This window comes from Brachycentrus maculatus, unplaced genomic scaffold, assembly GCF_059751285.1.
Source record: "Brachycentrus maculatus isolate JH-2025_06_01 unplaced genomic scaffold, ASM5975128v1 h1tg001628l, whole genome shotgun sequence".
Lineage (NCBI taxonomy): Eukaryota > Metazoa > Arthropoda > Insecta > Trichoptera > Brachycentridae > Brachycentrus > Brachycentrus maculatus.
In genome coordinates, this window is record NW_028282247.1 from 1 (window position 1) to 25315 (window position 25315).

General features: G+C 34.6%; 1 protein-coding gene across 1 annotated transcript; it reads right to left on the minus strand.

The window, feature by feature from the left end:
• Positions 1-1494: 1494 nt before the first annotated feature.
• On the minus strand, positions 1495-24804 carry LOC148298767 (uncharacterized). The gene is made up of 3 exons (XM_088276653.1): positions 24727-24804; positions 2047-2104; positions 1495-1710 (listed from the first exon to the last, which is right to left on the minus strand). Exons 1-3 carry the CDS (start codon positions 24802-24804, stop codon positions 1616-1618), a joined length of 231 nt encoding a protein of 76 aa, XP_088132779.1. The 3' UTR covers positions 1495-1615.
• Positions 24805-25315: the final 511 nt, after the last annotated feature.

Below are 25315 nucleotides of genomic sequence, written 5' to 3' on the forward strand. Positions count from 1 at the left end.
TCCCAACCCCAACCCCAACCCCAACCCCAACCCCAACCCCAACCCCAACCCCAACCCCAACCCCAACCCCAACCCCTAACCGAATGAATGTTTATGTAATTATAGTATATATCCTCCATTTAACATCTAACATTTAGCATATTAATTGACATAAGTGTTTTCAATAAGTAACAAACTATTTTCATATATTTACTATACTATTTAGCCGATTGATTGTCTTCTATTCATGCATATTTGTTACTATTCGAATCCGATGCTTAATTCATCAGTAATCGCATAAAAATATACCTTCTTCACACATACTTATAAACAAATATGATATAAATATGAAATCAATGAAATCAATGCAATCACCGTATTATTCTCCCACTATAAAAATCAACATCGTCAAATTGCAATTAGTTTTACTATTCTTACATTTGACTCGATTACTTTTTTGTCTAATATTTGATCAGTTATTCTTACATTGCGTCTTCATTTTTTATTATTTTGATATAGTTTTTGCAATTCAAGCAAGCACATTTATCGGTGCATTTTAATCCCAATGCATAACATTCACAGTATTTTTTAATGCATTTACTTTTTTGGCATGAACACCCTTTCAAAGTCGTATTTGTTTGGTTCAGATAGCTTATTGATTACTGCCTGCTCGCACTGTGTTCATGGTTTTAGCATAACTCGCATCGGCACATTACTGAGCAGTATTAGCCCTTAGCAAGACACTCGCAGTATAGTTTGAGGCATCTTGTCTTTTTGCATGAGCACATCATATTCGACACTTTATTTGGCAGATTTAATTTGAGATTGAGGCAATTCGAACAGCATTAAGGTGCGCAAGGGAATGGCGAGAGAAAGCAGTTACAATTGTAAGACAAACATTACCCTGCTGCATAGCAGACACAATTATGGATTTTTGGGGGCTACTTAATAATTATGATTCGGGCCTCGCCTTTTCTGGACCCCTCAGAGACAATTGAATTCTAATTCGAAGAATTAAGAAACTAGCGATTGCGTATGTTGGAATTGCTTACATTCCTACTCAACGATTTTGATGATTTAGATTAATCTTCCTTGCAGAGTCTATTTAATAAATCTGAATCGCGTGAGATCCTGCTGGTTCCTGAGCCTATACTCATTCTTGATTTAAACATATCTACATTTAGAATTTAGATTTGTATGGTTTCATTTCCATCATATCTTCTCCAATTAATGTGAATAAATTTCGACCGTTGTCCCTTGATCCTGAGGAATTCGATAATGCTGCATGGAAAGATTTACGATTCTTTTATTAGTCCATGAGGAACTTTATGATGGCAATTATGTATGTATGTATGGCTTTGTTTATATCTTAAATCTGATACTAAAAAATATATGTTTATTTATGCAATATTCAGGGTACACATCATTGAAGTTCTACGGATAAATTCATTGGTTCGGGCTATGGCAAGAACTTCATTTACATTTTGAATTTAGTCTTGGGAAGTTTCCAGGATTTATAGCGGATCAGGAATTTTACTAGGCCGATTTTGCTTTAGAGAAGGGCCAGATGTTTACCTAAGCAGCTGCGAGGCCCTCCACTAAACCCTCCAAATGCGTAGATATGGTTTTAATCACATTAATTTTTCCATCTTTCTGGTCGGAAAATCATTGGATCTTTATAATACTTTTCGCTGAAATGACTAGCAACAGGCTGAATAGTAATTCCGATTCCTTAAAGCAAAGGTATATTTCGGATATAGTGCTCCTTCTGAACCTTCCTGATGAATATCCCACTGCCTGGCCCATACATTCGCGTTGTCTCATTTTGAATCCAGTCCACGTATGTGAGCTGTTTGAGATTGTCGACTGTTATATCGGCATCTGATTTGATAATCTCACAAACTATTTTCCGGGCTTTCGCTTAGATTTCGGGGTTCAAGATCATATAGTATATCATCATTTGAATAAAATGCGAGGTTGTATCTGTGCCAGCAGTATAAAATGTGCAAAATTATTCAATAAGCTCATTATAGTCGTAGCTGTCTTTGTTTGAAGAATTTAGTTATATCTTCTTTGTGACCACTAAGGCTTCAATGATATCCTCATACTTCTCTTTCGGTCCATTCTTTTTAATTTATTCGATCCTTTGGTCTATTTTTTATTTTGCAAGAGCTCTCAAAATCTTGATTCGATTATTTATTGACCTGTCTTTTTCTCTCAGCCCTAAATTCAAGAACTTGCTTCCTAGTAACATTCCGACGGGTGTAAAGCCTTGAATTGTGATATCAACATTTAGTTGGGAAAGAAACATAGCAACTAACTGCCCTTAGATCTTTTAGTATGTTGAGCTGACTCCAAAGAAACACTCCATCATGACATTCGAGAACACACAAGAAAATAACTCAAGAACATCCATCTTTACAGATTTTTTGTCTTATGGGTACTTCTCAAACGATTAGCTCTCAACTCTTTCAAAATTTTCATTGCAAATACGAATAATTTTCGGGATATTTGCCTTTAAAAAGTCGTAGTTAAATACTGTGTTCATAATCTTTCGTCTTTTTTTCCATTACCCACCTTCGCTGAATGCAATTCCGTGCCCGAGAGATCTTCGAATGTTGGCAATCATAAACTAAAATTTGTGATATAGATAAGGATGTTCTGGCTTGAAAAATTATTGTATGAGTTCAGGGTTATACAGTTCAATTACAACAATGCTCAGAACATTGAATATTCCTATATCGAGTCCAGTCGCATTTTTCTTCATTGTATAGAACTGATCCCAGTGTTCTGATGTGTCTTTGATCATACGGCTGACGGCTCCGCTTCCAATTGCCACATGGTCATACATTTAAACTTTGTATCCCATCCCTTAGAGAGTATCTTTATACCACTTCATCAATTTCCTGGGCCCGGCAACCAGCTTATAATAGATGAGTCCAGCAAGCACGAAAAGCAAGGCAATTATTGCAAATAAAATCGTGAAACTTGTCATTGTGTAACAATACTCTAAAATTCAAGATAATTTATTTAAACCATCCAAACAATAAAATTTCTGATCAACTCGAATTTAATGCCAATTCTTCTAAATAGTAAAATACTAATACGATCCCAAACTAAAATTTTTAGTATGTCTTTCGTTCAGTCTGACTTTAAAATTTATAGTGTTTTTATTTATTATTGAGTTTTTCGTTTTAATGGTAGTTTATATGGATAGGAATAATTAAGTTAAACAAATCATTTGATTATAATTAAATCATTCTACAATCAACTTTTAATAAAATTTATTTCTATAAAATGAGAAAGCTCGGTTATTCCCTTGTCTTCCCGAAATGTTAGGTCGACTTTCTTGTCGGACAAAAACCAGCTATTTTAAGTGCTTTAAAAGAACATGGGATCATTTGTATTCCGAAGGCCAATTTTAAGCCGAAAGATATGGTTGAATTCACAAGTGGAATTTTCGATTAGCTGATCGTTTTACCCGAAGCGATGGCATTTAAAAATGTTGATCCTGTACAAGCAAGTATCTCGGATAGGAAATGTTTTAAATGACGGCAGCTTAAAGGATTCGGCAAAGGAGGCAACCTATTGGCATAGTGACGGAAACTTTTGGGGCCAAGATTTCAAATCCATCTATAACGTTTTGTACTCCGTGGAACAGCCTTAAAAAGGGGGAAATACACATTTTATGGACCTTGTCAAAGCGGCGACATTCATAAAATAAAAATATCCCAAAATTTATGAAAGACTACAGAATAGCGACGGAATCGTTAATTTCGATGTTATTCCTGACTTCCATCTCTATGGAGAGCCTGAAATTGAACTCAAGTCCAAACTGACCGAACATAAAATATTCAGTACTCACAGCTTTAATGGAATGGAAGCCATATATCTCTCTTTTCATAGTCTCAGGGACAAAAAGACCAAAACTTAAGACAAGACCTTTATTCCCTCAATCATATAAATGCTGACAAACGAAATGGAATGGTATGATCACTAATGGAAGAAAGGAGATCTTGTTCTTTGGGACAATATCCAAACCATGCATAGGTCAGCAGGTTCATTCATAGGAAGAAGGCTACTTTATAAATGCCATGGGAGATTCAAACAAGATAGTATCGTCTGAGTTCTGATCTTGAATTAAATTTAATCGAATATAATAATAGCATAAATATATATAAGTCTATAAATGAATCTGGACTAATATATAAGCATTGAATCCTTCTTTATTTTATATTTTATCTCTTTAAAATTTGTTCTCAATTCTGGTTTATAGTAAATAGAATTGTTAGATAAAAATCAGGAAAATGATAAAATTATATATCATTTCATTCAGCTCGTTCTTTTCAGAATCATTTAAACTCCTATTTATTTTATTATTAGTTTTAATTGATCATATTAACATTATTATTAACATAATTTTGAACATGGCCTTAGCGATAATTTCGTGAAGGATGTCAGTAGTGTGGTGTGATAGGGACAAAATCGGAAATAGAATTGAGACTCAAATTCCAAAAGTTTAAAGGCTAATAATGAAAAGAACTAGTGAAGATGAGAGAAAGTTTTGCAGCGATGAAACTATTTAATTAAAGCTAAAGATTTCATTTGAAATTATACGAAAATAGATCAGAATCCTCACATAATAATCTTAATGCCCATAAATGCAGCTTGTAGCTGCTTCGTTTCACTTCACTTTTGGCCATATTAAAAAACAATCCCACATAATCTTTATCAAAACTAACTTCATTTGGACTATTCATTAAAAAAACACATCAGAATTAAAAATGAATGGAGTATCGTAACGAAATGAGACATAATAAATTCCTGAAAGGTAAAATAAAGTATTTAAACTGTGTTTATTGCGAATATTCTGCGCAGAAGAAGTATAGATTAAGATGTATTCACACCCACGTTAATTAATATCAGATGTTTGAAAACAGTTAGCAAATAAGCCAAATTGAATTTATTGTTGCTCAGATAATTTCTCAAGCGAATCAGATAATTAATTAAATATATAAATATATGAATTAATATAATAATATATATATTTATATATTTACAAAAAACAAGACCTTTGCTTCGTTATAGTCCCATTCTTTTATCTTCATCAAGATTCGCAGTAATTGATTTTCATAGATTATATTGCATTCGAAGCCACTGCTCAAATGACTTCTATTTATATAAGTTTCTATACCTTTGTTATATTATATTCTAACCCTAACTCTTCCATTCCATCTCAATTATGAAGCTGAGTCTTCTTTATTTCATGGCAGTCACCTTCTGCCATTCCTTCGCCAATTTAGTTTGTAACGGAGATTTTTAGACCTATTCTGTAACGTCAGTCGGTGTGGATGCTTTCTACGACCATCAAAAACCAAACATTTCTTGTTGGTATCCGGATACAATGTAAGATTGGTAGGTAAAAGTGCTCTACCAAGCAAATTATCTATCGAAGGTAGCTGATTTAAGGACGAGTAATTATATTCGTTTGTGCCAAACTATTACGCTGAAAATTGGGCATACTTACACATTGAGCTTCGATTTCTTTTCTGGATAAGGTATGACTAACATGAACTTAAGTATGAAAATGAATGGTATAGTGATCATTGCCGAGTTATTACCGAATCCATGGACACATATTGCTAAAAAGGTAAATATCACAGCGAACCAATCTGAGAATAAGATTTGCTTTTCTGAAACTCATAACTTTAGTATCTTCGATTTCCTTGGTCATTTAAGGGGTGGATGTTTAGATAATGTTACGATGATTGAGTATACAACTTCTTCTGCAAGCGTCTCAACAAACATATCCACAAATGGAAACTTGACAATGAATAGCACATCCACAAATGGAAATCCGATAAATAGCACATTAATAAATGGAAACTTGACAATGAATAGCACATCCACAAATGGAAATCCGATAAATAGCACATTAATAAATGGAAACTTAACAATGAATAGCACATTAATAAATGGAAATCCGATAAATAGCACATTAATAAATGGAAACTTAACAATGAATAGCACATCCACAAATGGAAATCCGATAAATAGCACATTAATAAATGGAAACTTAACAATGAATAGCACATCCACAAATGGAAATCCGATAAATAGCACATTAATAAATGGAAACTTAACAATGAATAGCACATTAATAAATGGAAATCCGATAAATAGCACATTAATAAATGGAAACTTGACAATGAATAGCTCAGTTTTCTCGGAAAGTCTTTGGAATAAATCTAGTTTTGCAGAAAAGAAATTAAAACCAATTATTGTGATTAATTTAACAAGTTCTGTGATAGAATTAGAAAATCTTGTAACTTTTCGGAGTGATTTTCTGTTTGATAGAGCCCCTCCGCAGGCCTTTTTGAAAGACAATTTCGATATTTCCTTTGAAGGTTAAATTCAGGAGAATGTTAGTTTTTAGAAAGATTAAAATGGGCTGCTCGTCATTACAGTAAAAGTGTTGCGAAGCTACGAATTATCACAAATAGAAATTGTAACCAAAGAGGAGCTCTTTAAATCGATTGATTTAACTTTCCATATCGATAAAAAAACAGTTCAAGTAAATGTCTTATCAGAAAAATAGAAGAATCTGCTCATAACGGTAAAATTGGTATCAGAAACTTTAGCTTCAACCATCTCATCGCTGCAAAAGTTTCTCTCAAACTCACTAAGTTCCTTTTTCATCATCAGCCTCCTCAGCTTTTGGAATTTGAGTCTGATGTATTACTTTATCCCCATCAGACTACTGCCGGGATTCACGAAACATATCTATGAGGCTATGCTCAAAATATTGTTCATAAAGGGCAGCCTTCTGACGTGGATCTCTGATTTGCTTGGATACAAAATTGAAGTGAACATTGAGGACTCACTGCCATAATATGTGTCCAATTTCAAACACGGATATTTGTGGTTCAGAAGCTTCGGCATTTCGAGTAAGCTCATTCTGAGCAATTACGAAAACGCCGCGTTGCTACTGATCCTCGGAATCAAACTATTGCTGGTAAAACTGCTCCTAAAACTGAACCCTTTCCAAATAGTCACGAAACTGAAAATCAAAGTCAACTTTGCGATCATAGTTTTGATGTAAGTCATTGCAATCTGTCCATTTGTCATAATCTCCTCTGCCACCGCAATTCAGTACAGTCCCACAGATTTCATAAATAAGTGCGAGAAAATAGGACACTACATTCTTCTCTTTCTAATGGCTTTGTTGCTGCCCATGCTGCTCGTCTTATTTTCAAAAAATAAACCCTCATAGGACGAAGAAAAAAGTGAGGACAATAAAGGAAGCAATGTAGGAAAATCAAAGAAAGAGATTACAGAGTAAGAGGTCAAAATCTTGGCGGCATTAACCGAAGAGAGGCAGAAAAAAAATGAGCATTACTGCTAAGTCATTGAGCTTCTCCTAAGCGTCGCCATTCCTTCGTTGGTGATAATAGGATCGGTCACAGCCTTTCTGATTGGGACTTCGGCGATCCTCGCCTTTCGGTTTGGCTTTTTGGTTTAAAGGAGAAAGAGAGTCGGCAAAAAGTTTTTTATTTTCGAAGTAATTAGCAACCTGATTTGGATGGTTCACCACGCCACTTTCTGCCTTTTGGAAATCCTTGATTGTGATATTTCGAGAAGGCTCCTTTCGGCGGAGGCGATGTTGGAAATATCGAAATACTGCGGGTTCATTTTATTGGGAACGGTGTTGGTCGGAGGCTCATTCGAAATTTTGAAGTTCGTCCTGGGACTGTTGGGGGGCGTTTTAGCTGTTGTAAAGAATGTTTATAAATTGTGTCCAAATAACTCAGTGGCATATTCTTCGCGCAATAAGTAAGAGCGAAGTAAAGATTATAAAAAAGTAGGATAAAAGGATCGAAAGATAAAGGCAACAAAGACAGAATCGAAATACTATGATTCAGGAGACTTAAACCGTAAAGAGTCTCGAAGACATAAAACGAATAAAAGCATAAAGGAGACTGACGAAAAAGGCGATAAATTGGCCAAATTAAAGAAAGCAATCAAATTTCATTTGACTTCGAAGAGCATCGATGAGGAATCGTCACCGAACTAAAAGCCTGACAAACTCTTCCAAGGCAGATAAGATTTATAGAAAACTCATATCAAATTCTAATCAAACTACAAACAAAAACAATTTATCGACCCACAAAAAACATCTCTCGCAAAGGCCTTTGCATTAAAAAACATTAAAAAGTTGTAAGAATTAGACAGATTAGAGACAGATCGGGGCGAAACGTGGCTCATTAAAGATATACAAAACATCCCAACAAAAACGGTGGGCAAAAATAATAAAGTGAAATATAAATCCGAAGCAAAAGAAAATCATTTGATAATAGTAAAAAGGCAATGATTCATTATGAAGCTTACGCTTTACGATTCTGAACTATGTACTCAGTAATTGCATTCAACATTTATCTTTTATTTCCATTGAATTTGTATTTCGAAAATAAGAGTCTGATTTATAGTTTTATGTGCATAAATATTATTAGAAATTAAAAATGCGACACATAAATACAAATACAAATGAGTCCTAATTTAGGTTTAGGGGACTTTTTGGCTTCACAATTTTAAAGAGGGACCTAATAATTTCCCTAAACTGCTCCTTGGTTTTATTTCTTTTATTTATTGCATATTCTTCATCATTAAATTACATTATCAATTTTTATCAATCAGCAATCTTCGCCTTTTTCATGTGTTCGTCCTTCAAGCTACTCAAATTTAAAATATTTCTATGTTTCCCATCACTTCATTTTTCGACAAATTCTCCTATAAGTCCATCTTTATTGGTTTGAATAATTATTTGTAGTCCTCCGAATTCATTCGATATGTTTTAAGAAGAAGTATTAACATATGCATATCAGTTTAATAGATTATGCTTCCCTTCCATGTTGAAATTTTGTATTCACCTCATATGAGTCTATTTTTTTGTTTTCAAGACAGATTTATGATAGTTCGCGAACTATGAAATTTCATACCATTGTTTTATGAGGAGCCAAAGAGCTTAAACTCGTTAATTCGTTTCACTATTCATATGACCGCTTCTGCCTGCGTTTTTCAAGGATTTCCTGTTTTATTTAAATATAATTTATCGTAAAAACAGAACTGTCAGCAACGTACCTCCCCAAACCACCCAAATCCCTATAAGCATAAATAATTGTTGAATGAGAGTGAACTGACTAAATACCGATAGACATCACTATATTGCCGCTCACCTTCATCCAATTTTTTTAATCAAGAGTTTAACACTTATAATACTCTAGCACACTTTCTATTACAATTGAAATAAATTAATAATATACTTCTAGACATATATTAATTTCTTCGATATATATTTAAATTTATCAATTTCTTTTAACCGTTATAACGGCTGTCAAAATGGAAGAAATGATCGTCGATGCAGACTTCGGGATAAAAGGGCAGAAATTTTGTTTAAATTTCATATTAATCATTAAAAGCTGGTCTTATGATAGCCTTATTAGTTCATGCTGATGCATCTATAAAACATCGTAAAAGATAGATAAGCAGATATGGGAATATGCTAAAATCTTAGCAGCCATTGCTATTAGGCCAAGGGATGATGAAAGAGCTCATTATGATTATGATTTATTATTTTATTTCCCCAATTTCGCAATTCAGAGTTTGCTCTTCTTCTTTCCGCATTATAAATTCACGCTTTCTTCTAATTTTTAATATTCTATTTCAAAACAAAAAGTATGAGGCCAATTTTTATTCTTTTTTTCGCAGCCATCTCTCAAACTTATGCCAACTTCACCAACTTAATCTGCAATGGCGATTTTTAGGCATATGTACTCAATCAAGTGGGTTTCGTAGATAAGAAGGAAATCTATTCTAACTAACCTTCCAATACTTCTTGTTGGTATTGCAGTGATATGAAAGCATTTTAGGTGAAAATGTTTTTAGACGAGAGATTCAGATCAAAAACAGCGGATTTAATTACTACATAGTCCATCAATTTGTGCCAAAATGTAATGCTGCAGATTCAACATCATTATACTCTGAGCTTTGATTTCTATTCTTTAAAGAGTATGACAAATATGGACGTAAAAATAAAAATGAATGGGGAAGTCATCGGCAGTGCATTCTTACCAAATTAAAACACAACCATCAAAAAGTCACTTAACCTGACTGCAACGCAGTAAAATAATCAACTTTGTTTTTCTTAGACTCATAATTACTTTTCATTCGATTTGTTCGGGTATTCTAAGGGCGGCAATATTGATAATATCACACTTATTGAATATTCCATTCCTTAATCGAATAACAATTAATCGGGTGGTGCAAGTAGCGCATCGATCCCTAAAGGGATAATCAATGAAAATAATGAAACAAAATAAACAAATTAAACAAATTAAACAAATTAAATGAATTAAATGAATTAAACGAATTAAACGAATTAAATGAATTAAACTGATTAAACAAATGCAATAAGTGAAACAAATACAATAAGTGAAATAAATACAATAAGTGAGACAAAGATTCCATATATACTCCAAAAGGTAATCAATTTCAGGAGTTCTGTCTTTGAGTTATAAAACACTGTTCTCCTTTAAAGCGATTATCCCCCTACTGAGGCTTAATAATTCGTACTAACAAATTTTTATATCGATGTTTACTTTGAGGGATAACGTCAGAATGAAGTCACTATTTCGAAAAATTAAAATGGATTCCTTATGATCGAAATAAAAATACAGCGAAGCTATGATCTCTCACAAATATCAATTATCGGCAATTAATAATTTAAAAAAGCATTTGCAAATCTTGATTTCGTCTTCAAAATCGATGATAAGTAAGTGAATTTTCAAATCTTAACAGAAAAATAGAAGAATCTGCTCATAACAGCATCGTAGGTATCAGAAACTTTAGCTTAAACCGTCTCAACCCTGCAAAGGTTTCTCTCAAACTCACTCAGTTCCTTTTTCATCATCAGCCTCCTCAACTTTTGGAACTTGAGTCTGATGTACTACTTTGTCCCTATCACACTACTGCCGGCCTTCACGAAAAATATCTATGAGGCCATGCTCAAAATATTGTTCATAAAGGGCAGCCTTCTGACGTGGATCTCTGATTTGCTTGGATACAAAATTGAAGTGAACATTGAGGACTCACTGCCATAATATGTGTCCAATTTCAAACACGGATATTTGTGGTTCAGAAGCTTCGGCATTTCGAGTAAGCTCATTCTGAGCAATTACGAAAACGCCGCGTTGCTACTGATCCTCGGAATCAAACTATTGCTGGTAAAACTGCTCCTAAAACTGAACCCTTTCCAAATAGTCACGAAACTGAAAATCAAAGTCAACTTTGCGATAATAGTTTTGATGTAAGTCATTGCAATCTGCCCATTTGTCATAATCTCCTCTGCCACCGCAATTCAGTACAGTCCCACAGATTTCATAAATAAGTGCGAGAAAGTCGGACACTACGTCCTTCTCTTTATAATGGCTTTATTGCTGCCCATGCTGCTCTTCTTATTTTTTAAAAGTAAGTCTTCGTAAGACGAAATAAAAAGTGAGGAAAATAAAGGAAGCAATGTAGGAAAATCAAAGAAAGAGATTGCAGAGTAAGAGGTCGAAATCTTGGCGGCTTAATCCGAAGAGAGACAGGAAAAGAATGAGCATTACTGCCAAGCCATTGAGCTTCTCCTAAACGTCGCCATTCCTTCACTGCTGGTGGTAGGATCGGTCACAGCCTTTCTGATAGGGACTTCGATCATCCTCGCATTTAGATTTGGTTTTTTGGTTTAAAGGAGAAAGAGAGTCGGCAAAAAGTTTTTTATTTTCGAAGTAATTAGCAACCTGATTTGGATGGTTCACCACGCCACTTTCTGCCTTTTGGAAATCCTTGATTGTGATATTTCGAGAAGGCTCCTTTCGGCGGAGGCGATGTTGGAAATATCGAAATACTGCGGGTTCATTTTATTGGGAACAGTGTTGGCCGGGGGCTCATTCGAAATCCTAAAATTTGTTCAGGGACTGTTGGAGGGCATTTTTGATGTCCTTAAAAAAATTTATGTACTGTTTTCAAAAAATTCAGTTGCTCCCCTACCTTAATCCAACAACTAACAGCTCCCCCATCAACTCTAATAATAATCGATTAAACCAAAAAAGCCAAGAAAATAAATCTAATAAATTAATGAACCTCAAATATCTGCCAATAATATTATTTACCTGAATAATAATAAATAAAACATCCAGAAATAATTATACAATTCTAATGAAAATTCCATCAAATATGTCAGTAATGTGCTCGTTGGTAAAATAAATAAAGGAAGAAACTTAAATTCTAAGAAGGATAAGGAGAAAATTATTGAGAGTACTGAAAGTTCCAATAAAAAATAATCAAATTAATAGGATAAATCGCTCAATGTTTTGATAAACAAAAAGTTGTTCTCGAAAATAATTAAAAATAATACATAAGAAAGCAGAAAAGACCCAAAAAAATTTATCTTTTAGAATTATCATACTTATCAATTAAAATTTTAGGCTGCTTTGCAAAAATAGCAAGTGAAAGATACATCAAATAATTAAAGCAGGAAAAATAAAATAAAATATGACAGATAGGAAAAAGGGAATTATCTCAGAATAAAAAAATGATTATATGAAAGCATATTTTGCGTCGTATCATAAAAATTAAGAAATACTATTTATACTTTATTAATTACATAATAATAATTTTCATATTATAATGGAGTGAGGTTAAACTCATGAAGTTAGATGTGGAGATTGTTATTCCGGCGGTGCGCCATAAAAGCACCAAAAAAGTAGGTCATTATTTTATTATTCTATTATTCTATTCTACAGGAAGGCGATCCCGCTTCAAATGGGGGTTATGGGTGTAACTATCTCCCATCCCAATACAAAATAATTAGTATTAAAATATATTGCACAGTCATATAAATTCACAGGGAATGGGAAAATGATCTGTATATATATATATTAATTACATATCATAATTCTTATATAAACTTGAAATTAATAAGTAAAGTAGTTAATTAAAAAATGAGGACCAAGAATATTTTTCACCAAATAAATAGATAAATTTCTTCATATATTCTGCTTTTAACGAATTATTATGTGATTGGAGGTTCGAGAATCTAAGATCAGATGACGGAAGGTAACTTATTTGATTGAATGATTAACTATATGAGATGAGATGAGATTATCGAAGATTGAGATCGAACGATTTACAATTTGAATTCAACAAATATATCTCGTTAATAAATAAAAATGAAAGAAATATTATTTTTATTCACATCAGTTATTTCAATTATTTTTATCTATGGTTTTGAATTTATTGAATTTAATCTCAAATTTAAAACTAATTAAAACTAAACTACTGCCAAAATGGAAGAGATGATCGTAGAAGCAGAGACTTCGGGGAAAATGAGCTGGGTAATTTTATTAATTTTGTAAATCTTTGATCTTCTTAGGCCCCATGCGATCGTTGCATAAGTACTCATATGAGCAATTAGAGTTTGGTATGTCTGGCAATTCAGAATCTGCTTTAATTGATTATCTAATAATTAATTATACTGATTATTTTTGTAAAGAAGGATAAAAAAATTAGGGAACATAATTAAGTATATCTAAAACATAAGTTCAATAATGAATCATTGCCTTTGTCCTATTTTCAGATGATTTCCTTTTGCTTCGGAGTCATATTTCACTTTATTGTTTTTGCCCACCGTTTTTGTTGGGATATTTTTCACATCCTTGACGAGCCACGTTGCGCCGCGATCTGTCTCTAATCTGTCTAATTCGTCCAACCTTTTAATGCTTTTTGATGTAAAGACCTTTGCGAGAGCTGTGTTTTGTGGGCCAACGCATTGCTTTTGTTTGTGTTAGGGTTTTACATATGATTTCGATGTAACTTATCTGCCATGGAAGAATTTGTGGGACTTTTAGTTCGGTGGCGATTCCTCATCGATGTTCTTCGAGGTCAAATGAAATTTGATTGCATTCTTTAATTTGGTCAATTTATCGCCTTCGTCGTCAGTCTCCTTTATGCTTTTATTCGTTTTACGTTTTCGGCACTCTTTGCGATTTTAGTCTCCATAATCAGAGCTTTTCGGTTATGTTTTTAGTGCCTTTAGCTTTAGATCCTTTTATCCTACTTTTCTGGAATCTTTACTTCGCTCGTTTTCATCACGCTTAGAATATGCTTTGACTTCAGCAGCATTTTTAGATTAATGAATTGACTCTCCTTCGAAGCTGAGCGAAGGAGACACTGAGTTATTTGAACATAATTTACAAACATTTTTTACAACGGCCAAAACGCCCCCCAACAGTCCCAGGATGAATTTCAAGATTTCGAATGACCCTCCGACTAACACCGTTCCCAATAAAATGAACCCACAGTACTTCGATACTTCCAAAATCGCCTCTGCTGAAAGGAGCTTTCTTGAAACTTCGCGGTCCACAATGTCCAAAAGACAGAAAGTGGCGTGGTGAACCATCCAAATCAGGTTGCTCACCACTTCTGAAACAAAGAACTTCTTTCCAACTCTCTTCCTCCTTTAAACCAAAAAGCCAAACCGAAAGGCGAGGATCGTCGAAGTCCCTATCAGAAAGGCTGCGGTCGATCCGATTATCATCAGCGATGGGATGGCGATGCTCATAAGCAGTTCAATGATTTGGCAGTAGTGTTCATTCTGCCTCTGCCTATTTTCAACAGCTTAAGCTCTAAGAATTTCGACTTATATCTCTGTGAACATTTTTTTTATTGACATATCCGAAGCCGATTGCCGAAACTGACTTATTTTACTTTCCTCGTTTTTTTTTTCGTTATACTCTTCATCTTCATTTTTACTACACTTACTTTTGCTTTTAAAAAATAAGACGAGCAGCATGGGCAGCAATAAAGCCATGAAAAAGAGAAGGATGTAGTGTCCTATTTTCTCGCACTTATTTATGAAATCTGTGGGACTGTACTGAATCGCAATGGCAGAGGAGATTATGACAAATGGGCAGATTGCAATGACTTACATCAAAACTATTATCGCAAAGTTGACTTCAATTTTCAATTTTGTGAATATTTTGAAAGGGTTCAGTTGTAAAAGCAGTTTTACCAGCAATAGTTTGATTCCGAGAATCAACAGCAAAGCAACGTTTTCGTAATTGCTCAGAATGAGCTTACTCGAAATGCCGAAGCTTCTGAACCACAAATATCCGTGTTTGAAATTGGACACATATTATGGCAGTGAGTCCTCAATGTTCACTTCAATTTTGTATCCAAGCAAATCAGAGATCCACGTCAGAAGGCTGCCCTTTATGAACAATATTTTGAGCATGGCCTCATAGATATGTTTCGTGAATCCAGGCAGTAGTGTGATAGGGACAAAGTAGTACATCAGACTCAAGTTCCAAAAGTTGAGGAGGCTGATGATGAAAAAGGAACTTAGTGAATTCGAGAGAAACCTTTGCAGCGATGAGACAGTTTAAGCTAAATTTTCTGATACCTACGATGCTGTGATGAGCAGATTCTTCTATTTTTCTGATAAGACATTAAATTGGACTAATTTTCCATCGATATTAAAGATTAACTCAATTTCGGCCTATAATAAGAGCTTATCTTTGGTTATAATTGCAACTTGTGATAATTCGTAGCTTCGCAAAACTTTTACTTGAATGACGAACAGCCCATTCTAATCTTTATAAAAACTAACATTCTCCTGAATTTATCCTTCAAAGTAAACATCGAAACTAATTTTCGATAAGACATACGGAGGGATTTAATCAAATCGTAAATCACTTTGAAAAATCACGAGATTTTCTAACTCCTTCACAGAACTTGTAAAATTAATCACAACAATCTTCTTTTATTTTTTTGAAATATTTTCTGATTTATTCTATGGAATTTCCTATAACGCTGTGCTATTCATCGTCGTATTTTCATCTATCGATGTGTTTGTGGATGTGTTTGTGGATGTGTTTGTGGATGTGTTTGTGGATGTGTTTGTGGATGTGTTTGTGGATGTGTTTGTTGAAACGCTTGCAGAAGAAGCAATATACTCAATCATTGTGACATTATCTAAACATCCACCATTATAAAAACTCCCAAATCCAAAGTCATGAGTTTCAGAAAAGCAAATCTTATTGCTTGATTGGTTCGCTGTGATATTGACCTTTTTAGCAATATACATCCATTCATTCGGTAAGAACTCGGCAATGATCACTTTCCCATTCATTTCGACACTTAAGTTCATATTAGTCAGACCTGCTTCAGAAAAGAAATCGAAGCTCAATGTGTAAGTATGCTCAATCTCCAACGCGATAGTTTGGCACAAACGAATATTCACATCCGTCTTTAAATCGGCTACCTTCGATCGATCCCTTGCTCCTGGGAATACTTTCACTTACCATTCCTACATTTTATCAGTATACCAACAAGAAATGTTTGGTTTTTGATACCCCCACTGCAGACCTAAGCCGAATGCTGAATACGCCTAAAAATCTCCGTTGCAAACTAAATTGGCGAATGATTGGCAGTACGTGGCTGTCATAAGAAAAAGAAAACTCAGTTTCATACTCGAAATGGAAGAGTTATAATTTAATAAAGGCAAAGTCAATTATATGATTTAAAAATTACACTTTTGAATTTACCAATGGAAAGTAAATTAAAACAAACATATGAATATCAGTTTATTATGTACACAGCAATTTATAGGTTATACTTATTAGTTTAATATAATAGCGTAGGAATATCAGTTTCATCAATCATGCTTCTATATCGAAATTTTGTATTAATCTTATATGAGCATACTTTTTTGTTTTCAGATAGATCAATGATAGATATATTTCGCAAACTATACAATTTCATACCATTGCTTTATGTGGAGCCAAAGGACTTAAACTCGTTAATTGCATGTTCCGTTATTCCTATGCCTGCCTCTGCCTGCGTTTTTCAAGGATTTCCTGCTTTATTTAAAAATACAGTTTATTGTAAAACAGAACTGCCAGCAACGCACCTCCCAAATCTCCAATCGTAAAAAAGAAATATGCGTACAATGGCTCCAAACTAAGATTGACGAATAGCTGAATGAGTCCACTCGACAGGGCAAGGGCGGGATTGATGGATAAGTATGAAAGGCTCGCTGACTTCCTCGCCATATAAATTAATGGCAGAATGACTAAGTTTGTTGCAGCGGCCGAATCTCGAGTCGGACTGATTTCAGAGTCTGATAGATACAACACAAAAAATATCAGCAGAAAAGTGCCTATCATCTCGGAGAATACAATTTGGGTTAGGCTTCTCTAAGGAGTCGCGATTAAGCTGTCCGTTAACATTCCCGAATTCAACCAGTATCCGATTATGTATCCAATGAATGACGCCGCAACCTGAGTTTTCAAATACAGCCAAAGAATGTTGAGTCGAAAGCTTTGAAATCTGCGGAGACAGAAGGCTAATGATACTGACGGATTAAAGTGGGCTCCACTGAAGGGGCCACATAAAGGTATTAAAACCACCAAAAGGATTGAAATTTGAACACTGTTTCCGATATTTGAATAGACACAAGTCTGACCATACACAAAGATAAAGGTGCCCAGCATTTAGTATAGAAACAGGACATTTTCATTATATGTATCGAGAGAATTGGCCACTATTGCAGGGTTTGAGATTGAAAACACGCTGATTCGATCAGAGATGTTTGGCCTATCAACTGACTTTTCTTCATGAAGACCTATGTAAGCTTCGTGGCGATAGTTTGCAACTTTCGGGTCGTATTTTTCAGAATAAAACATAAACCGACGTTGAGAGTCGAAGTCCTCTTCTGCAGGATTGCTACCTCTGTTAATGGCAAACTAATTCATGAATAAAGAGAATTTATCATTAAAATAAATAATAGCATTTATCTACATATTTATTTAATATATACTAGCAATCAATCGGCTTAAAGTGGAAGATTTCGAATCAATTTAACGTTGTTTAAGGCTTTACTTAATTTATTCAGTAATTTTGTCTGTTTTTACTAACGCACCTATGCAAAATATGTCAGTTATTTCATTGTTTTTTGTTTCTTTGGTCCAAAAGATGATTTTATCGAATTTCTCTCAATGCATTTTTATAGTTTTGTTTTTAAGAATGACCTCGTAGGACAGTTGCCCAAATGATTTGAGTTAGAACAGCTCTTGGATTTTTCCAATGAAGTTTTCATTTGTCTTTTTCGAGGCTCAGTTACGCTCCTTGAATGCATCAGAATTTTACTTCCGAACTTTTAGGGTTTCATTTACTCTAACTACTTTAAAGTTCTCACAAAATTTCCCGAATCAATTCCATGCGTCGAAATGTCTGTCCGATTATCTTTAGTTTTATTATGAATAACGCTATTTTTTTACCTCTTATTCCATAGATTATTGTACTATATTAGTCTTGGCTGGACTCTACACTGCGAAGAAATTGATCTATTTCCCTCTTATTAATAATGCTTTGATTTTAAAGGAGCAGATTGATCGTTAAGGACAAATTTGGCATAAAAACGAATGTTGTCCCAACCCCAACCCAACCCCAACCCCAACCCAACCCCAACCCCAACCCCAACCCCAACCCCTATCCCATTCGTCCCAACCCCAACCCCAACCCCAACCCCAACCCCAACCCCAACCCCAACCCCAACCCCAACCCCCATATTTTTGGTAATCTGTTCATATAAAATTATATTTAGTGCACATAACTTAAATTCAAGGGCTCATCTATGCATTTTGAAAAATCAATGAAAAATCATATGCTATTATGATCATATTCACGCCAATCCCAACCCCAACCCCAACCCAACCCCAACCCCAACCCCAACCCCAACCCCAACCCCAACCCCAACCCCAACCCCCTAATTTACGACTCTCTCTCTCTTCAGATAGATACGAATAAATTATAATAGAGGATCTTCAATATATTTATATCGAATTATGGCTTCGCCTTTCTGCAGAATTTCCTGTATCTTATTTTAAAGGCAATCGTCTCTTTTTGCGATGCTTTTACAAATTTCATAAAACTGCCCGAAGACTGAAAATAAAGCCGAAATAATCAAAAAGTTCTAATGATATGCTTCTGAGATTCTGATTTAGATATGTTAACAGATAATTTTTTTGTCTCTCCGCAAACAAGTTAAAGTATTGCGTTTGCATTTTTCTATTGCCGATACTCACATTAGCTTTTATTAGGAACAATAAATAAGACAATATTGCTTATATATGATAGGGAAAATAAGTTAAATGTGATGACCAGAATTAAACAATTATAATGCCATTATATGTGTGTTATAGAATAAGATATATAATTTATCAAGCAAGAAAATCCAAAATGTAGGCCCAAAAAGGAAAACCCTATATGATCGAACTTTTTAAATCAGATGGCTCATTGCAAGGAAAGTTTAAGTTTGTAATTGCCGCCACCAAAGTTTTAGAGCTCAAATAATCCATCCATGAAAAACTTGTTGCCAAAAAACAAATTGCATCTTAATAAAAGATTGCGATTAAAGATTATGATGATTTTTAGCTGGCTTCTGACGATTAGGTTGATGATGTCCTCACTGATAGCAAAGTTAAAATACATATAGAAGCCAACAATATCAATGCCAATAAAGATGCCAACTTGCCCCCACAAATACTTAGCTCTAATTCGCAAGATGCTCAGATACCATTACAACAAAAACAAAGCAATATTGCACAAAATATATCTGTCACAAATGTGCCCATTATTGATTTGAGCAACAGTAAGTTCCCCATTCTGCCCGAAGACTACCCCAAAAACAAAATATTCACTTTCTCATGCCCACAAATTAAAAAAACCCCTTTTGCTATAGAGTCCTCAATTATAGAGCATTTAACTTTCTGGTAATTCAGCTCAGTCATTATTAAACAACTAAATCTAGATTCCGCTTTGAAAGCTCTTATTTACACTCAAGAAGGCCAACCTTTACTGTTCAACTTGGATTTAATCCATAAAAAAATGCCCAAGCTCGATCTTTCTAGAAGCTACAACATTATCTTCACGACCACTAAGACTCTCAGCGATATAATTCCCTAGGAGCCACTTAACGAAAGTAAAGAAAATTAGATTGAAATCAAAATAACATTCAAAATATAGAAGGACACTGAGTAGAATTTTAGTATCAAAACATCGCTAAAAGGCACTCTTTTAGCATTAAAATATAAAATCTTCTTAGAAACTGCAGTACATCCGGCAAATCAGATCATCAAGTTTGCCAATAATCCTCTCACTAATGACGTTGAGGCGCTCTAAACTTACAACATTAAAGCTGACTCGATTCTGTAACTGCACTTCAGGCTTATTTCGAACTTAGTCCCTGGCTCTTATTCTGATAAGTTTTACTATAAGGACGTTCAATTGATTCATCCCCAGGAATAATAGTCGCTTCGTGTCTTGAAATCTCATTTGCTCGCCTTGGGACATCACCTTACTCATGAAAACAAGAACAAAGTTCTTGCTTTTTTAAAGTATTATACATCAAATGAGACTCTTGTCTGTGCTTTTAGGGTGTTGTTAAATGCAGGTTTTCTCTCTCAAGCTCATCGAATTGCTTTATAATAAGGATTATACACGACCCTATGGCATTATCTAAAAGCATGCAGCCCAATTCCTTCGACATAGCCCAAAAATATATTCCTGCACATTAGAGACTTGTTCGGTTACATTTTCGAAGCGATGAAATCAATAAACCTATCCGCCGAAGAACTTAACGAATCAGAGCGCACAATAATAATTCAAAAGCTGTGCGGGCTAACAACAAAACCAATAAAAACTCCAAGTCTTATAAAATCCGATGATCAAACAACCACTATTCTGATCGATCGCAACGAACTTATGGAGCAGATCGATAAGGGATATTCCTTTCCATTGCTAAAAAAACCAGCAAAAACGGACATATTTGATAATTACGAACTACTGTAGAACTTCGATATCTTCATGTCGAATCAAGCAGATCTCGCTGGTGCCCCAATCACAATGGTTATTCGTGCCAATAATAAATATGTGAAAAATGCTGAGTTTATCTTACCTGCTGTAACTGAATCCAACAAATATTAAACAACCATCGTTGCATAATCTAGCGCATTGAAAGTCTTCCAAGCTTTGTAAATTAAAAACAAAACTGAACACTACTTAATGCTCAATACCAAATAACAGTCTATCAGAATCTATCTAGGCCGTAACAAAGATATCAGTAAGCCGCATATTATTTTCGATGTCATCAGTGGCAAAGAGGAGTCTGTGAACCTAGATCTCTTGTCAGCAGCGGGCAAGACGTAAAACTTGGAATAAATAGTCGATATCAAGGATTTAAAGCCAGTCATCACAAGAGAGCCCAAATAAGCTATTGTTGTCTTGTTCGATATTTCAGGATCCATGGGAGGCCGATTCTTTAACTAGCCCGATCTTATCAGAATTGGAGCATGCAAACTGCTATTCGAGGCATTGGCCTATCGAACTATTGCATACAATTTCGAACATGTCGTCTCATTGGTATTCTTTGACGATTAAATTTAAATTCAATGCGATTTCACTGAAGCCATCTACGATTTTAATCGACTCATATCTGCTGCAAATCCTAGAGGAGGTACCAAATTGTATGACTCCATCGTGAAAGTTTCTCAACAGCTCAAGGATTTTAAAGCCAGATATCCGGAATGCATCTTGAGAATACTTGCTTTAACTGACGGTTAGGACACCTCTTCTTCTAATACTATCTTTGATGCAGCTAAAGCTGTGATTTCGAATGACATTGTTATGGACTCGTTTGCTGTAGGAGCAAACTGTGTGGGTTTGAAAAGTATCACTCTTGCAACTGGCGGGAAATGTTATTTAACAAGAAGTATGGATGAAAGTCTCAAACTATTCGAGCAAGAAACCGTATTGAGTGTCAGATCGAGAAAAGTATAGCCATTGACATCTGGGAAATCGGACGAATAAATCCGAGTAGGGCTTTAAAAGGCTGGATTTAAACCCTTTGATCTAAGTAATGACCTCCATGAGTTTAAAATGCCATAAATCAAAGGAGGACTCAATTCTGCTGACCTAATCAAAAAATATCAATCCGCATAAGGTCAAAAGAAAATCTCAGGAAACGCAAACTTGAAAAGAATAGCCAAATAGATTCAGAATTATTCAGATAACCCACATCCCTTTGTAGCCATTTTCCCATGCGAAAATATAAACATTTGGAAAATCTTGTTAGTTGGCCCGAAATAAACCCCATACGAAAATGGATTATTTTTATTATACGCCAGCTTCCCTGGAGACTACCCGTTCAGATGCCCAGAAGTGAGATTCATCACCCCAATCTATCATTGCAATATGAACCAACAAGGTAGGATCTGCCATAGTGTATTCGATCGAAACTATTCGCCAGCATTAACATTCAGGCATATAATGGACTGTGTTTATGGGCTGATTCTGACTCCATAGCCTGAAGACCCTCTCGATAATGTGATCGCCACATACTTTTTGAGCGATTATCAGACTTACTATAATAACGCCAAGGAAGCCACACTTAAAAATGCCTCAAAATCATCGTTATAGCTAACACAGGAGATCTTTGGGACGATAATCGATGATATCGACCGACAGAAAAAAGTGCAGTAATTGTAAAAATGGATATAAACTGCGAAATCCTTCAACTGATGATTCACAATGAACATGCATTATTGTAAATATATCCAACTGAATTAACTGAATTAAATTAGATCAAGTATGCTTAGTAATGATATTGATTTAAATTGGTATCTCTGAAGGGTGTTTGAATAATGTTGAAGGATATTGAATGATATTGAATAATGTTGAATGATATTGAATGATGTTCGAATAATATTTCAATGATATGCTCATGTATCTCAAATAAAATTGATTCCATTATATTTTAGCAGTATTATCAATAATTCAGAAACCAATAAATAAATACAATAATCCCGATAACTCACTAATTCGCTAATTCGTTAATTCGTTAATTATCAGATTATTTATTGATAAATAAATTTAAAAGAAGAAACAAACATCCGACAGATGATGTGCCCAAATGCCAACAGCTGCCCATCAGTTGAAAATGGAGCGTTGAATGCTCCCCTGCTTTATGACCTTGATTTTAAACGACTGTTGAGGAGGGAAACATTGACCATCGACATACTTCCCATTAAATTTGAAAATGTACAAGTCCTAATATGGGGCCTGGAACTCATAAATACCTTATTAATTATACTTATTGTTGATGAGTTCGATTTCTTCAGTCTTTAGGATGCTCTTATTAATTTCGAGGCTTATTTTGTCCTTGAATTCGGGTGTCAGGATTATATAAACAAACCCGAGGCCAAACTTTTTATGACAAGCTTTTATTCGTATGAAGCTGGGTAACCCATAAGAATTAATATTGTTCTGGTTATCTGTGAGTAGTGTGTCAGCCCCTTCTGCTTCCATAATCATCCCAATATAAGCCATTTTCTCGATCCGAGCGCACGCCTCAATGTGACTTTGCTACAATAAAAGCACATTACTCATTTTGGAATTGATAAAAATTGTATAGAGCACTGAGTTTTCTGATTTGCTTTATAGTTTAATGGGAATTTCTTCTGAGTATATGATAAGGTAATATTGTTTATTGCTCTGCTAATAGAATTTTATGAAATTTGTAAACTTGTTCGAGACGTGGCTACTGGCAACTATCTGATATTTGTTCGGCTTTAATACGTTATATAAATGGGCTTACTATTATTGTTAATGGCTGATGACAATGATTAAGCTTCGGCAATTGATGCGATTGCCTAAAGTTATTTCTATCATTATTTAATTAGGTTTTTCTGTGTTATTATTAGGTGGCATTTTGTTGTGAGTAAGCTTATACTGCCTTCGGTGTTTAAAATAGTTTTATTTGTATTCCTATTGGCGTCTAATTTGTTATTTCATGGAATTGTGCTCATTGTCTTTTGTGATATTCTTCCGAATACTTTTGATACATTAAACTTTTTTTATTTCGATATTTATCGTCAGTTTGGGTTGGACTTATATGGAGCTCTTGTGAAAATGTTAGTTGTTATGAAGAACCACAAAATGTCGAGTGACATTAACTAAGTCATTAATTTCAATATAGTTTTATCGACTGAACTGACTGATGTTCACTTAGAGATTCTCTAAGTCTATAGATGATTGTAGGTTCCAAAATGCGCGCATTTTTGAGTATTTGCCGATCCACGACATGCCGTCAATTTATAAGAATTATAGGAAAGTTTTATTGTGAATTTTTACGATGCGTGTGAGAAGATATTCGTTGCCGGTGATAAGTCCTACGGTTTCAAGTCTGACGCTGTTCCTTGTCTGGAAGAACACTAGGCTTTTTTTCTTAAATGCGCTATCTATAATTTAAAGCAGATTTTCTGCCTTTCCTTCTCCCACAAACTTATAATAAGGTATAATTTGCCTGGGGTATCGAGTAAATATCTGCAGAATCTCCACCAAACTATGCGAAATATTTTCATAGCTGCCGTAAATTTTCGCGAGAAGCTTTTCATACAAACATGGAAATATTGAGTTCGATACATTCTAAGCAAAGATCAGCTTACCCTCCCGAAAGGGCATATAAGAATCAATTGCAGTTTTTATTATTTTTCCATTATACAAAACCTTATATTCGTACAGCAAACGCGATTTTATTTTGCGGTCTCGGAACAATTCTTCAAATGCTTTCGGGGCAAACCAATTCGTTACCAGTAAAGCATAAGTCAATGATCGGTTACAGAAGCAAGGCTCCTCGAGGTTGTCGATGTCTCGAGAATAGTTGGCCATGCTGTTTGCGATGGATGTTGACGTGATCGTGGCAGACAAGGAAGATTAAACAGGCAGCCATTTGATGAGTTCATCAGCGATCATTCCCTCTGATATCGAAGAGGGAGAATGTGCGAAATTTTCGTCCTGAGGGGAATATGGAAAAGTTTTAAATGACTCGTGCTTTTCTATGTAAATCTCTTCTTCGTAGTTCTATGAGTTTGTCTCTATTATTTTATGGGAGAGCGGGATGTGTGATCTTTACTATTGCGTTTGCTTGCTTGAAAGCCGGGATTTCATAAATAATTTAATATTTAGCACTCATTAATTAATTCTGCAATAGCATTGCATTTTGTTTATAATAATATTTAAACACAATAAGCTATAAATCAGACTCTTTTTTTCGAATTATAAATTCAATGGAAATGAAAGATGAATGCTGATTATAATTACTGAGTGCATAGTTCAGTGTCGTAAAGCATAAGCTTCATAATGAATCATTGCCTTTGTCCTATTTTCAGATGATTTCCTT